General features: G+C 45.0%; 1 protein-coding gene across 1 annotated transcript in view; it reads right to left on the minus strand.

The window, feature by feature from the left end:
* Positions 1 to 15,380, minus strand: part of LOC147659221 (solute carrier family 22 member 23-like) — a 655,822-nt gene that overhangs the window by 57,365 nt on the left and 583,077 nt on the right. The window contains exon 8 of the mRNA XM_086951876.1: positions 9,218 to 9,250. Coding sequence (XP_086808002.1) covers positions 9,218 to 9,250 — 33 coding nt within the window. The remainder of the gene's footprint in view (positions 1 to 9,217; positions 9,251 to 15,380) is intronic.

The raw sequence follows: 15,380 nt of genomic DNA on the forward strand, positions 1-15,380 counted from the left end.
TGTAAAATCTTGCGGAACATCCATCAACATATACGTTCTACAAATACAGACCATCTCATTAGGCCTAGGACAGCACATATATGCTATGATAATAATAAAATACTAATAATAAATGAGTTTCTAAAGCGCATGGTTATACTATACAGTATGTCCCCGCACTGCAGCAAAAAAGCCCGTTCTGGACCGATTACATCAGATACCGACCACCCCTCCCGAAGGCATGAACTGTGGAAAGGGCCATGGTTTTAGTTTCTTTCGGAAAATCCCCTCCGATGGTTCCTACCTGAGTGACTGTGGAAGGTCCTTCCATAATTTCACAGCCAGCCATCTAAAATATTCCCCCCCCCCCCCCCCTCTGTCCTCTTTTGACTATTGGCATTTCTACCTTTCCTGTACCCATGGACCTCAGAGTCCTAGTTGGTCTATAACGGATCAGTAGGTTGTGGAGGTAACTAGGGCCCACTCCCTGCAGGATGCGGTGACTGATGCACATTGATTTAAACACAATTTTCTCCCAAACCGGGAGCCAGTGTAGCGTTACGAGAGCGTTCTTGGATGAGGCCCTTCTGGGTAGCCTCAGAACAAGGTGCGCTGCTGCATTTTGAATACCTTGCATTCTTTGGACACACCTCCTATTTGCCCCTAGATATAGCACATTCCCATAATCCAGGCGCGAAGTTACCAGTGCATGGACTATCGTATTCCTGGCTGCTACCAGGAGTATGTTCAGTGTCTTCTGGAGGACTTTCATAATTCCGAAACATTTCCCAGCAACCACACTGATCTGGTGGTCGAAGGAGAGTTTCAGGTCCAGCCATATCCCCAAGTTCTTAATAACCGTCTAAGCCTTATTATGTGTACTTTATTCTCTTTCATATGACTGTTCACTCTTGAGAGTCAAGTTCATCCTACTGAAAAAATACACAATATTTTCAGTGTTATGCACAATTGCAGTGAAATGAGAGCAATAACCGAAGCAAATTCAAGTGACTCAATATGTGTTTCTGGCAATTTCAATGTCAGATTTGGCCACGATTGGAGTGGGACTTCAAATGTCCAATTGCAAGATGATTACAAGTTCCAAGTGTTCTCACATACCACTAAATCTAATCCAGTAGCTTTAACAGGAGTGCCGCAGGGCTTGATTTTAAGCCCTCTGGTTTTTAATCTTTACATTCACCCTCTAGAGGACACTGCGAAAATTCACGACAGACTATTTTTTTCTGCGCAGATGACACCCAGTTCATCTTCTCTCTTTCAGCTTCTCAGCATCAGGACCCCTCCCCGCTCTGACTGCTTAATATTCCCTTGTGGATGTCCAGAAATGCCTTGAGGCTGAACGGTTCTAAAACAGAGATTCTCCTTCTGGGAAACAATCCTTAACTCTGGGGAAGCTCCCATTGGCTTGACATTTTTGCGATATATACCTGCTCCGGTCCCTAATGTTAAGAACCTGGGATTTATCATTGACAGCAACCTCTTCCTCAGAGTTCATGTATCCAGAGTCACCACAACCTGCTTTGCCGTTCTCAAGTGGCTAAAACAAATCCTCTGGCTAATTCCACATGCTGCCCAGATAACTAATGCAGGCACTGGTGATTTCTGGACTGGATTATGACAATGTATTGTACCTGGGCGCTGATAAAGTCTCCGTTTACTGTGTGCAGCTCATACAAAATGCGCCTGCCCGACTTTTTTAGGCTGCCTCAACACGCCTCAGTTTCACCTTTGCTCCAACTCCATTGGCTCAAGGTGAACAAACATGTCAAGTTCAATGCGTTATGCTACATGTTTCGAGCTAAACAAGTTTTGGCGCCCCCTACATACAGTCTGGTCAAACCCTAAGTTCCCACCCGACAGCTGAGATTAGCCAGCCTCTCTCTATTTTCTGTTTACAGAGCTGGGCTCCCTCATAAAAGGCCACTTGTCCTCTTACCTTGGCCCAAAAAATGTGGAATTCTCTCCCTCTGGAACTTAGGACGTGTCAGTCGTTTTTACCTTTTCGTAAGAAACCAAAGACCTTCCTTTATACCCAAGTATAACTTTCCCTGTACTATTTCTGCAAACTTGGCTTGCGCATGGTCCTGCTTAGCGCTGAGAAACCCTGTTGGGTAGCTGTGCGCTCTATAAATCTTTCATGTATATATATAAAAATATATATATTACCAGCAGGAAAGAGTACCACTGATCAGTATATTAAAGAGAAAGAAGGGGGCTCGTACTGTCAATTACTTCATAAAGGTAGAAAAGTAGCATTTGAGCAGACAAAGTAAAGTGGATCAGCATACAAGGGCTACCTAGTCAAGGGTTAATATATTTCTACTGTCAATTAGACATTTATTTCTTGTTGATTTCTTATCCTGTGTTAAGATTTTCTTATAGAATCAGGCTTAGAAAGTAATCATGATCCAAAAAGATTTACTTTTGAAAATATTGGTAATTAATGTGGACAACAATCTGATGGAAGCAATTGAAAGAGAAAAGATGGTCCAAATTGATAAGCTTTCTAGAGAAAAACCCATCACTTGAAAGGAACCCCCCTTGTATAATAGACGGACATGAAGATTGATGTGAACACGCCAAACATTAACACTGGTCTGATTGAGCAGAAGGTCGGAGAGACTTTTGAGATCTAAATAAGCATGTTTCAACCAAGAGGCTTGTTATTTGTGTGGATATTTACTCCAGAGGATACAAAAAGGCAGGATGAATTACCGGAACAATAATTTGTCTGTGGCAGGACAGATCATGGTAGATTGCTGCAATAGTATGTAGGTTCAGCCTCACAACAAAAACACAAACAACCCGGTTTAATGACAAAACAAGAAGCTATTGCCAATACCAAATTGAAATCATGAAACAGATAGAGACTAGTAAATCTTGCAGTGTAGTGGGGCATGATTGCCAGAGCAGCAGTGCTTTGAAAATTAATTTGAAATGGTGGGCTTGCAGTTTGCACCCAATCTAGGAAAATGGTTCCAAATAGGAAATTATCCAGATACATGAAAGAGGTCATTATTGATTCCATTTTGTTTTAAAGGAACAGCCATCAGTATCAGAAAACTATCCTACTTTGTCAATGCTAAGTCTCCCAGCTAAGATCCAAGCTTAATTTTTACTAGAAATACTAAAGTGGATAAAGAAAACAGAACCTTACCCTGTAATAGCATATGTTTAGAAAAGGAATGTCAAGGGAGCATTCTAATAGGTCTTACGACTATTTCAAACAAGCACTGGCAAAACAAATATATTGAGCATTGTCCTCCACTATAGCCTTTTGACCATTCTTGTTTGGTCATGTTTTTTGTAAAACTTTATTCTTCAGGAAACTGCTGGGTGTTCATCAATCTAATATTGACTAAAGGCAAAAATGTTTGCTGAAGTAAAAAAACTACACATTACCAGAGAGCTCCCTGGCATCGGAGGGAAATTCTTTGTGCGCCCGTTGATGGGCTCATTGTGAAAGGGAAGGATGTTATAACTCATAGTGAAGTCAGACAAACTCTGAAGTGGGCAGACACATTGCCTGTTGATGCATGCTTGAGCGGGTTGGAGAAAAATGTGAATGACACAACCACAGACAAATAGATGAATTGTGGCTGGAAACCCCTATAGTTAACTATATCATACACATAATGTTAGGGAATTCAAAATGTCGTGGCTAACACAGCCTAAAAAAGCCAATCATTCTGCCATTGGCTGCAAGTTTCCTGCCTTTGAAAAACAAAGCAAGAAGGAAAGCAAGAAGGAAAGCAAGCAGACGGGCAAAAAAGAATGAAAGAATGAAAGAAAGCAGGAAAGGAAAGAAAACAGGAAAGGAAGGAAAGCAAGAAAGAATGAAATAAAAGAAAGTTTGAGAGAAGGAAAGAAATAAAGGAAAGAAAGGAGAGGAGGAAAGAAAAGGCAAGAAGAAGTAAAGACAAAGGAGGAAGTCAAGATGGAAGCAAAGATGGAAAAGATAGAAAGGTAAAATAAAATAAATAAATAAAAGGAGAGAAGGAAAGAAAGAAAGAGAAAGAGAGAGAGAGAGAGAAAGAGAAAGAGAGAAAGAGAGAGAGAGAAAGAGAGAGAAAGAGAGAGAAAGAGAGAGAAAGAGAGAGAGAAAGAGAGAGAGAGGAAGAGAGAGAAAGAGAGAGAGAAAGAAGGCAGAAAAGAAAAATGGAAGGAAAGATTGAAAAAAGATGGAAAGAAAAAAGGAAACAAAGGAAAAGAAAAGATGAGACTTAAAGAAAAAAGGAAACATGGAAAGGAAGATAAGATGAAAAGAAGGAAGGGAGGAAAGTTGGAATAAAAGCTGGAAAGAAAGAAATGAAAAAAGAAAAAAGGAAAGTTGAAAGGGAAGCAAGAAAGAAGATAATGAAAAGAAGGAAAGTAGGTATAAGAGAAAGAAATCAAGAAAGAGAAATCAGGAAATAAGGAAAAGTGTAACTGTTGCAAATTAAACATGATCAAATCTGCAGTTCTTCATGGGCAAAGTTTATTAAACAATCATTAATGTAGTTGAGTCCAGAATAAACGTGTTCTGCAGAATGGACCAAGTATGAATTTGCATGTATATTATTGAAGCTTTCAGATTGTGTACTACGTGCACGGTTAAAAGAGAATAACCTAATATGGAACAGTTTCAAATGGACACAATCTATTATGCTGTGAAATACCAACTACGGATACATGGAGCGTCGTCTGATGCACTTCGCACACCGACGGGCAAAGTCGTTTGCGATGCCACTGCGCGTCTTGCGACTCAGGAGTTGTTTGACTCCCGCACTTTCGGTCCCCACGGAAGAGGAACCTGTTCGTTGATGATGTACTGACTGCGGATGGTGTAATCGCAAAGGGATGGTGAACGAACTCTCCTATATAGATATGTACCACCCTTTTTTTGAGTAGTTAGTTTTAGGTTCTGAAGAAGTGCCACAATCATTTTTGACAATATAGGTCATGAAACGTGTCGACAGTCACTTACACTTAAACACTTGATGAGACTTAGCGTCTCCATATGAGAGCATTAACTTTTTTTATCATGATATGGAATCCACTAATTAAAGTTAGTTCAGCGGGTTTCCATCATTATTTTTAATGCACCCACTTTCTACACTCTACTCACCAGTTTATATACACCACACGCCCCCCAAACACCCACTTCTTCAATGGCTAAGACTACGGTCTACAAAAGATCTCCGGCAAAGAGCCCCCCTGCGGGCCAGTTGGGCATTGCAGCGCCAGGCAAACAAGGAGGTGCCCTATGATGAAGCATGTTACAGCAACCAAATGATTGACTGAATGCTGACAATGCAAACATTCTCCCCCGTCAAAAGATTTGGGTTAAATCCATTGTTCTTTTGCCTACTACGCCTCCCCAGTTTGGACCCAGCCATATGCAAATCAGTCTTGACCCTGCACCCCATGAGAACAGTCCAGGACGAACTGCCAGGCCAGGTCCTCCCTGGGCCAGAAACAAGCATCTTGGGACCGGTCTCAGAGCATGTCACCCTTCTTCAGCCAGGCTAGCTTGAATCCAGTGACAGTGAGCAAGGGACCCATGTCTGGCCATACCCATCCCACTTAGGGTGAAAAGTATTACAGCAAACAAATGATGGACGGAATGCTGACAATGCAAACATTATCCCCCAGTCAAAAAATCTGGGTTAAATCCATCGTTCTTTTGGCCACTACGCCACCCCAGTTTGGACCCAGCCATATGCAAATCAGTCTTGACCCTGTGCCCCATGTGAATAGTCCAGGATGAACTGCCAGGTGAGGTCCTCCATGGACCGGAAACAAGCATCCGGGGACCGGTTTCAAGATGTGTCACCCTTCTTCAGCCAGGCTAGCTTGAATCCTGTGACACAGTGAGCAAGGGACCCACGTCTGGGCATACCGATCCCACTTAGGGCGAAAAGTGTTACAGCAAACAAATGGCTGGCTTGGCATTTCGGGCTGGACTATTCCCATGAGGCAGAGGGTCAAGGCTGATTTGCATATGGCCAGGTCTTAACTGGGGTGGCATGGTGCGCAAAAGAATGATGGATTTAACCCAGATCTCTTGACTGGGGGTGAAAGCTTTGATTTGTTCAGCATTCCGTCCATCAATTGTGTGTCTTTTGCTATGATGAAACATGACACCTTTCGGGGTGTGCGAGGGTCCTTGTCTCCTATAGGAGCCACTCCCCCTTCGTCTTTCTCACTAGTAGGAACAGCATAGCTCTTTATTCATAGTGAAATACCAAAAGTAAGATAAACAAAGAACACTTCAAAAGGAATTCCTAAAAGCATTGCCATGGGCAGGAACTGATAAAGCGTGGAACGTGGCCTGTGTTCACAACTCATAGAAAGGCCCTGTGTTCACCTCAGGTTCTAAAGACAAAGGCAACAGTACCTTGTATTCAGATGTCACATTTATTAGTGAGCGCTATAGTGAAAATTAGGGTAGGATTTATTTAGTAAATAAGTTGTAAGGTAAAGTATGTTGGGGTAGAGGTGCAAGGCTAGGCAGGTGGCCCACAACTGACCCTAAATATTATCGTAGCATATGCAGAGCATGATTCCCTTATCAAAAACAAAAGAAAAACAGCCTCTAAATCTTACCAAATGGAGTATTGACGCAAGTAAAAGATTACATGCATCCATGTCTATGATCAATGTTTTTGCATTTGACCGCATATTAAATTAATTTGACGCTTAGTATATGGGGTATACTTTACTGACAATACTGAAAGCTCATATGGTTGTCCCTCCTTCTCCACACAGTGCCAGACTCTGGCATGTGTTCCTCTATAACTAAATTCTTCTTGACACTTTACAGATCTGTAACTCACTCAGACACCCCCCATCTGCGGTCCAATAAGGAACTTTAATCAGGAGTACATCCTTCCACATCATGGCTGTTTAATTTCATTGTCTGGGGCTCCAGGTTGGTCAAGTCATCACAGAAGGAATGACACAAGAGTGGCCCACATTCAATCATCCCACACTGGCTTTCCAAATATCCCACAGAGAATTATACGGGGTAGCCAATGGGGTTTTGTCAAGTTGTGACAAAGGATGAGATGAAATATATAGAGAATAAATGACAGTCATAAATAACAACCTGTCAGGAGCTTTCGAATATTAGAAAGAACAATTTAGCTGAGTTTATTCTCAATAAGGTTCATTTTTGAGAACTCAGTAGCCCAATCCAAAAAATGGCATACACAACTTTTTTTAGAGTCTAGAACGCTAGTGTTGAAGTTTAGAGCACAGAAGGAATGAAAAATATCCAACCAATGACCAGTTTCGAAGCATTTAATCTTGTTTTAAGTGATTGCTGGCTTTTTGTGTGATGGCTGGGAACATTCCCTGGAGAAGAAATTCACGGAGGACCAACCATATGTTCCTCTTCCTTGCTAATCCTTGCTAACTTGGTTTGTATGAGCATGAAATCCTTTTATAAAAAGAAAATTGAATGTTAGTGATACAGAATTCTGGGATCTTCCAAGGCGAAATGTCAGAACAGACTAATGCACATAAACCTTGCATGGCAAGCTGTGGAAGATTTTATTTGCCAAAGATGCCAAACTGACAATTCACAGGCTCTAAATTAGTGTAGTGTCTAAGTAATTGTTCATGCTGTGTGAGAAAACGCTTTCACCACCATCTACCCTCAAATACACTAGTGATTTACAATCAGAGACGTGGCTGAGGGGAGGACAGGGTAGACAGATCGGTGAGCTGTTGGCAACATTTGGTTGCTTAATCCCGAGACGTTTGCCAATGTCCTCCCATTCTTCACTCAGCTCTAAGAGTGTGCCGCAAAGGAGGGGTGCTGGTCACAAGTAGTAACTGATGAGCGATCCACTTGAAGGGCATACTATAGGATAAAAGAAAATACAGAGGGAACTGGGTACATCTCCACTGTCTCAAGAAGATTGATACAATCCCGTCTCTAATCCCTGCCCAACTAATAGGATTCTCAGTTAATTGATCAACTGAAGTAAAATAAAGTTTGAGGAGCCCGTGCCACTGAAGCCATAAGTCTTGACATTCATGCTGTAGGTCAGACTAGGGGTTATTGGTGTAGGCCAGTGGTTCTTAACATGTTGTCCGTGGACCACTGGGGATCTGCGAAGTCTACTCAGGGGGCACGAGATTGCTTAGAAAAATAATTAACAGATTGATAAAAGGTTTATAAATAACATGTGAACATTTTAAAACCATTCTGCAATTGTATAGGAATTTGAAATTGGAAGTTAAAAATATTAACGTTGTATCCTCAGATTGATTTATAGGAGCAGTACAATTGTATAATTCAGCATACAGTATGAGTGGTCTCTGTGTATTGTTCAGACAGGGGCGTAGCTTCAGGGTGGGTGTTTGGGGTGTTACACCCTCTAAAAAATGATGTATCCTGCAGTAAATAGTTGTGTACAAGTGCTTTTAGTCGGTCATGATGCAGTGTTTGTTGTTTTTTTCCTGGGATTTTAACAGACACACACAGACAGATAGACCGACTCTCTCTCTCTCTCTCTCTCTCTCTCTCTCTCTCTCTCTCTCTCTCTCTTTCTTTCTTTCTTGTCTCGGTTTTAAAGGTCATAGAAAATGTTGGCTAGTTTGAAAAATATTGTGTTTCTAAGTAGTTTAAATGCATATATCCACTGCTCATACAAAGTATCTTTAAAGGATACTGCAGCGTGATTGTTGGGAAATCTAAAGTTCACGCCCCCAATCTAAGCACTTTGGTTCAAATCATCTTAAATGCTTTGCCGGGGTCCTGAGCTTCCAGAAAGGACTCAGTGGGGGTCCCCAAATACCAATAATGATTCAGTGGTGGTCCCAGATTTCCATTAATAATTCAGTGGGGGTCCACAGAGTTCAAAATTAGATCTACCTGGGACTCTTACACTAGTAATGTTCGCATAGAGGGATGAAGCGAATCAAATCCAAAATCTGGCCTTATCTGTAACTCTTTCGCCTTTCTCTGTAACCACCTCAGTCTGGATGGCTAAAAAGCAACATTTATTCTAGGAAATTTAAGAGTGATGTTCACACAGTAAATTCACGAAGAGAATTTCTTAATATCCTGGTGGTCTTTTTTTTCTTTCGGATTTCGTCTTTACCAGTTTCCTGTAGGTACTTTTAATACGCCGTGGTTTTACAGCCACGTTTGAATTGAAAACACTGTATAATCTTTAAGCACACTCAAGGTAAAACACCATGCATAGATATAAAAAAAAAGTACCTGATTCTGGGCGTTGGCTGTATTTCCCAATCACTGAGTCCAGAATGATTCAAATATGGAGGAGAAAAAAAAAGAAGACAAAAAAATTGAAATTAATTCAGGACTAATCACATTAAACGTGAATAAATGATCATTTACGGGCACTTAACCTTTATCTAAAGAAAAGTCCTGTACTCTCAAGACGAGATTATCCACTAGTCCTGGTAAAATATGACCTTCATTTGGGCGCCAGTGCTCTGAAGAATGCTAATTAGGCGGGAACGAGTGGCGAGGAATAATAAAGGCCGCTGCGCTGGGAGTGGGAGCTCAGATTCAACAAGGGGCTATTTATGGGGAACAGCAGCGCGCGAACAGATATGTCAGTGGCGCGCGGGCTGAGCTGCAGCGTTGGCTACCACGGGCAAGGACACTTGGCTTTCAAGTAGACGCTGCAACCCTTCAACTCCTGTCTGCACTGTTAACGCTGCTGGTTTGTTTCTCCAAACAAGAGTCTGCACCAGTTCATGCAGAAACTATTAATTGGCTGCCAGCACATACTCACGCCTTGCCTGAGGTAACGCAGCCAGCACTCTCACATACAGGCATTCAAAGAAAGGCATGGGCACTGGAGTCTGAGCTGTGGGCTGACAGGCAGGGATGAAGCTTCAGGGAGGCTGTTTGGGGTGTTGCATCCCTCTAATTAATGTATTTTCTGGTGAATAGTTGCGTACAGGTGCTTTCAGTCGGGCATGGAGAGCTGTTAGTCGGATTTCACCAGGAAGTTTTACTTTCACACAGACAAAAACGCACACACACTCTCCCTCAATGTTTTGAAACTTCAAAAATGTTGATTATTTTACAAACGATTGCATGTTCTCTCACTTAGTATCCCCACCAATCCGTATTCTTCGCCCTTTCCGCTGCCCCTTAAGCTCCTCTCATGCGCCTGGCTTGTCTATAATGTAATAATGTATTTTAACGTTGTATGCCAGCGTTATTGTGAGAAAATCTGAAGCTCACACCCCACCAATCTTACTGCCACCCCTGCTGGCAAGAAAGCTCAGCTGTGTGGTGAGAAAATCTGTTTTAACAGGCTTCAGAGTATTGCAAACATGTTTGCATTTTTGCTATCTCAGCGTCCACCCTACTCTCTCTGCCCCAGACACACAGTGCAGTGGATCACTAACAATGTTTACACATTGTAGTTTATCACGCTCCATAGGAGCAGAAGGTAGTGTCCCTTGTCAGTGGTTTGCGTGGGTACAAGTAGAGGAGAGGTGGGGTGGATGGCAAAATATGCAGCTCTGCTCTCAGTGACATGTAAGTGGGATATTGCTAATTCCCTCATACACACACAATTTACTAAAGGGCAGAATGGGATTAGCTGGGATTTTTTTGATTTTTGCAGATGCTCCGCTCCTGGCTGGCTTAATGTTAGTGCTACTAGTCACCTGTCCAACCCCCCCACCCCCCTAGTAAGACCAGAAGCCTGATTGGCCCCATTCTCCTCCTGACATGTCAGATCCCCTAACAATTCACTACTATAGCACACCCAGCTCTCAGTAGGGTTAGCACCGGTTAGCACCAGCCAGCCTGCCCTTTTGCACACCCAAGAAGGGCAGAATGGCCACCTCTCTCACTAGCCGAATCATCATAAGCAGCTGCCACTGTTTAAAGCACTCATCCTAGCTATCTTGCCCTACTCCCCGACGGTTCCCCATTGTTTGTGGTGCAACTATGATATAATGACATTGTCTAAGAGACTGTTAGATCCACTGTGGAAACCATGTGTGTGGTACCCGATGGTACACAGAGTACCTGTATTCTGCTCTGCACTGTGCTTCCGTGAGTTAAGGGCTCTTTCATTAGCTGGGAGGCAATGGTCTGACTTAAATGCATCCTGGGCAAACATCACAAGATAAGCTTGGCTAAGATTTGGCGAGCCTGTTAACATCTCTATATTGACAGTGTCACCTAGTGACACTAAGACAGTGATGTCTGATGGCTGGGTTGTTCAAGCATTGATGTTTTTGAACCACAATACATTCCTCGGCAGTCAAGTGTCTTCTCTCGTGTCTTTAACTATCATTCTCTTACGGTCAGCCCCTCTCAAAAGCAGCTGAACTATCAGCAACTTGTTCAAAACGGCCACCTGTCATTGGTATGGTTGTATTGAACCTGTACCTGATCACCCACGGGTGTGGGATGGCTTCACATCTTAGTCATCTCTCACTTGTTGGTTGCTGGTCTGTGTCTGAGAGCAGGTGACTCATATGATTACTCAGGTCATAAGTGTGAGGTTGATACATCGTTCCAATCCGGAGGCTCGGATAAGTAAAGCCTGCCCTCTAGATGGATTACTTTTTGATCTGCACAAGGCCGGTGTTGGACACAGCTTCCATGGGCATGGTACACATGGTGGATAGTTCAAACGATACCTCAATCAATCAATCATCGCATTTATATAGCGCACTACTCACCCAGAGGGTCTCAAGGCGCTGGGGGAGGGGGGTCCGGCTACTGCTCGAACAGCCAGGTCTTGAGTTGCTTCCTGGCGAGGTGGTCCTGGGTCAGGCGGAGGTTGGTGGGGAAGGAGTTCCATGTCTTGGCGGCGAGGTAGGAGAAGGACCGTCCCCCTGTGGTGGCTCTTCGGATGCGGGGGACGGCGGCGAGGGCGTGGCTGGTCGATCGAAGCTGGCGTTTGGGAGCGTAGAAGTTGAGGCGGCTGTTGAGGTATCCTGGGCCTTGGTTGTGTAGGGCTTTGTGTGCGTGGGTGAGGAGACGGAAGGTGATTCTCTTGTTGACGGGAGCCAGTGCAGGTCTCAGGTGTCCGGAGATGTGGCTGCGACGGGGGATGTCCAGGATGAGTCGTGCTGAGGAGTTCTGTATCCGCTGGAGTCTCTTCTGGAGTTTGGCGGTGGTTCCGGCGTAGAGGGAGTTGCCATAGTCCAGACGGCTGGTGACGAGGGCCTGGGTGACCGTCTTCCTGGTCTCGGTGGGGATCCACCGGAAGATCTTACGTAGCATGCGCAGGATGTTGAAGCACAACGAGGAGACGGCGTTGACTTGTCTGGTCATGGAGAGGGAGGAGTCCAGGATGAAGCCCAGGTTGCGTGCGTGGTCTGTTGGTTTGGGTGAGCTGCCTAGGGCGGGGGGCCACCAGGAGTCGTCCCAAGCGGCGGGTGAGGATCCCAGGATGAGGACTTCCGTCTTGTCCGAGTTCAGTTTCAGGCGGCTGTTCTTCATCCATTCGGCTACCTCTTTCATCCCTTCGTGAAGGTTGGCTCTGGCAGTGGCGGGGTCGTTGGTGAGGGAGAGGATCAGCTGGGTGTCGTCGGCGTAGGAGATGATGTTGAGGTTGTGCTGGCGTGCAATGTCTGCGAGGGTGCTCATGTAGACGTTGAAGAGGGTTGGACTGAGCGAGGAGCCTTGAGGAACGCTGCAGATGACTTCGGTGGCTTCAGATCTGAACGGAGGGAGGCGGACTCTCTGTGTTCTTCCGGCGAGGAAGGAGATGATCCACTCCAGTGCCTTCTCCTGGACTCCGGCGTTGCTGAGGCGTTGTACTAGGGTACGGTGGCAGACAGTGTCGAAGGCCGCAGAGAGGTCGAGGAGGATGAGGGCCGCTGTTTCTCCGTTGTCAAGCAGCGCTCGGATGTCATCGGTGGCTGCGATCAGGGCGGTCTCGGTGCTGTGGTTGGCCCGGAAGCCAGACTGCGAGGTGTCGAGGGATCCGTTCGTCTCGAGGAAGGCGGCCAGCTGCTTGTGGACTGTCTTCTCGATGACTTTTGCAGGAAACGGGAGCAGCGAGATGGGGCAGTAGTTCTTGAGGTCGGTGGGGTCGGCCGATGGCTTCTTGAGTAGGGCGCTGAGTTCGGCATGCTTCCAGCTCTCCGGGAAGGTAGCGGTGTCGAAGGAGGTGTTGATGATGTCCCGCAGGTGGGGTGCGATGACAGCGTCGGCCTTGTTGAAGACGTGGTGAGGGCAGGGGTCGGTCGGAGATCCGGAGTGGATGGAGTTCATCGTGCGGACGGTGTCTTCGGTGCTCATCGGAGTCCAGGTGCGGAGGGTGGTGGTGGGGGGCAGTGGTTCGGTTGTGGCGTTCGTCGGTTGAGTGCTGAAGTTGTTGTGGAAGTAGGAGGCAAGGGAGTTGCAGAGGTCTTGCGAAGGGGTGATGTCGTTGTTTCCGGCGTTGGGGTTGGAGAGCTCTTTGACAATGTTGAAGAGTTCCTTGCTGTTGTGTGCGTTGTTGTCCAGTCGTTCCTTGAATGCAGTTTTCTTGGTGGCGTGGATGAGTTGGCGGTGTTTTCGGGTGGCGAGCTTGAGGGCAGTCATGTTGTCCGGTGTTGGGTCTCTGCGCCAGGTTCTCTCGAGGGCTCGGCAGTTCTTCTTGGAGCTCTTGAGTTCGTCGGTGAACCATGGGGCTTTCTTGCTACCGGGTCTGCTAGGTGGGGTCCTCAGGGGGACGAGCTCGTCTGCGCAGTCGCTGATCCACTTCGTGAGGTTGGCGGCCGCCTGGCTAGGGTTCGTTGTGCTGGTGGGAGGTTTCATGCTCAGGGATGTCGCGAGCTGGTCGGCTGTGATCTTGTTCCAGCTCCTGCGTGCAACCTGTTGCTGGTGGTGGTGGATCGTGGTCCTTCCGAAGCTGAAGTGGACGCAGCTGTGGTCCGTCCAGTGGAGTCCAGTGGCGTGGCTGAAGGCGATGTCCTTGCTGGATGAGAAGACGGGGTCGAGTGTGTGTCCGGCGTAGTGGGTGGGGGTGGCCTAATTCGATTGTGTTGGGGGACCTGCCATGTACTCATCAACTGAAGAAGTCTGAAAGCGTGTGAGGCTTTTTTTTATATGGACCTGAGGCTTCTAGTCCACCACCATAGTGTTGCCTAGCCCATGCAATGTAAAACCTATCCACACCCATTAGCCTTAAGACAGGCTTGGTGAATTATGATTTGCTTCTAGTTAAGTCTGAATTCACCTGATTAATGAAGTGCAGGTCTAGGGCAGGTTGCATAATCCCATTATTGGCGAGCTCATTAGTATTTGCTAGAGTCATAAATATTTTTCATACTGCAGTGGTGTCATAATGCAGCAGGAGTTAACTTCTGGCAGATTCATTATTTTCGTTTATGGCCGCAAGGTAGTTGGAGAAGTAGGTCCACCATACAGCTTACACTTGTGTGTGTCTGAGTTGGAAGAATCAAGTGGGAGGGCAATTGTCAACATTGTTTTCACTAAAGTAGGTGCTTGTTCCGGGTTGCCAGCTGTGTTTGTTGACTGTCATCTGGTTGCCATCCTTCACAGTCAGTCATTGGATCCCCAGTGGAACCTTTCTGCAAAGGGGACGGACTCATTCAAATATACACTGACTTTGGAGGATGGGAAAGCCCTTTTTGTTGTAACTAGTTCACAACAGACCACTGAGGCAAGGATATATATTTTAGAGCTGTGAGCCTAGCTCTTTACATTGATTTGGTCTCTGGGAGAGTGTAAACAGAACACATTTCTACTGCTATAACAATATGAGAAGGCCAGTGAGGACCAATGCGTGAAATAATGTCAACTGCAAATAAGCTGAGATTCTTTCAACCATTTGAAATGGAGCCATAGCGACTTCGTACTTAAGCAAAGCATGCACCCCTGAAACCAGCACTCCTGCTGGATTTCTGATTGTTGGGAAGGCAATGAGAAATTGCAATAGAGCAACAAAAAAAAACCTAGTTCACAAAAGCAGAGAAAGTAAACTCAACTGAACAGTGTAACAAAGCCTCATGGATTTCATCTCTAGTTCCTCTTTTATGCTGTAGGGAAATGGAGAATGAGAACAAGTGAGGAGGCAAGGTACACGGCGTCCTACTTGGTCTTAGGAAAACAAGAAACCGAATTGAAATAAGTACATGCAGTATGACATGGGTGGGCTTTAGGATGTATGGTGTAGTCTTTGGTCCTCAACACATTCTGGACATATTTTTCAAGGTCAGCAGGATGAGGCAGGCAATTCTTATGAAGTGGACACAAGAAGAAAATCGTGGGGTACTTCTTGTGTATATGTTTGGCTACAATGTAGTCAACACCCAAAATGATATTGGATTTTTTATATTTTACTCAGCTCAGATAAAGTGCCATGTCTATTGGCATAGTCTGCCATCTAAAAAAAAATGTGGGCAGAAATCATTAATTTTATACCAAT

Source organism: Lissotriton vulgaris, unplaced genomic scaffold, assembly GCF_964263255.1.
Source record: "Lissotriton vulgaris unplaced genomic scaffold, aLisVul1.2 SCAFFOLD_384, whole genome shotgun sequence".
Lineage (NCBI taxonomy): Eukaryota > Metazoa > Chordata > Amphibia > Caudata > Salamandridae > Lissotriton > Lissotriton vulgaris.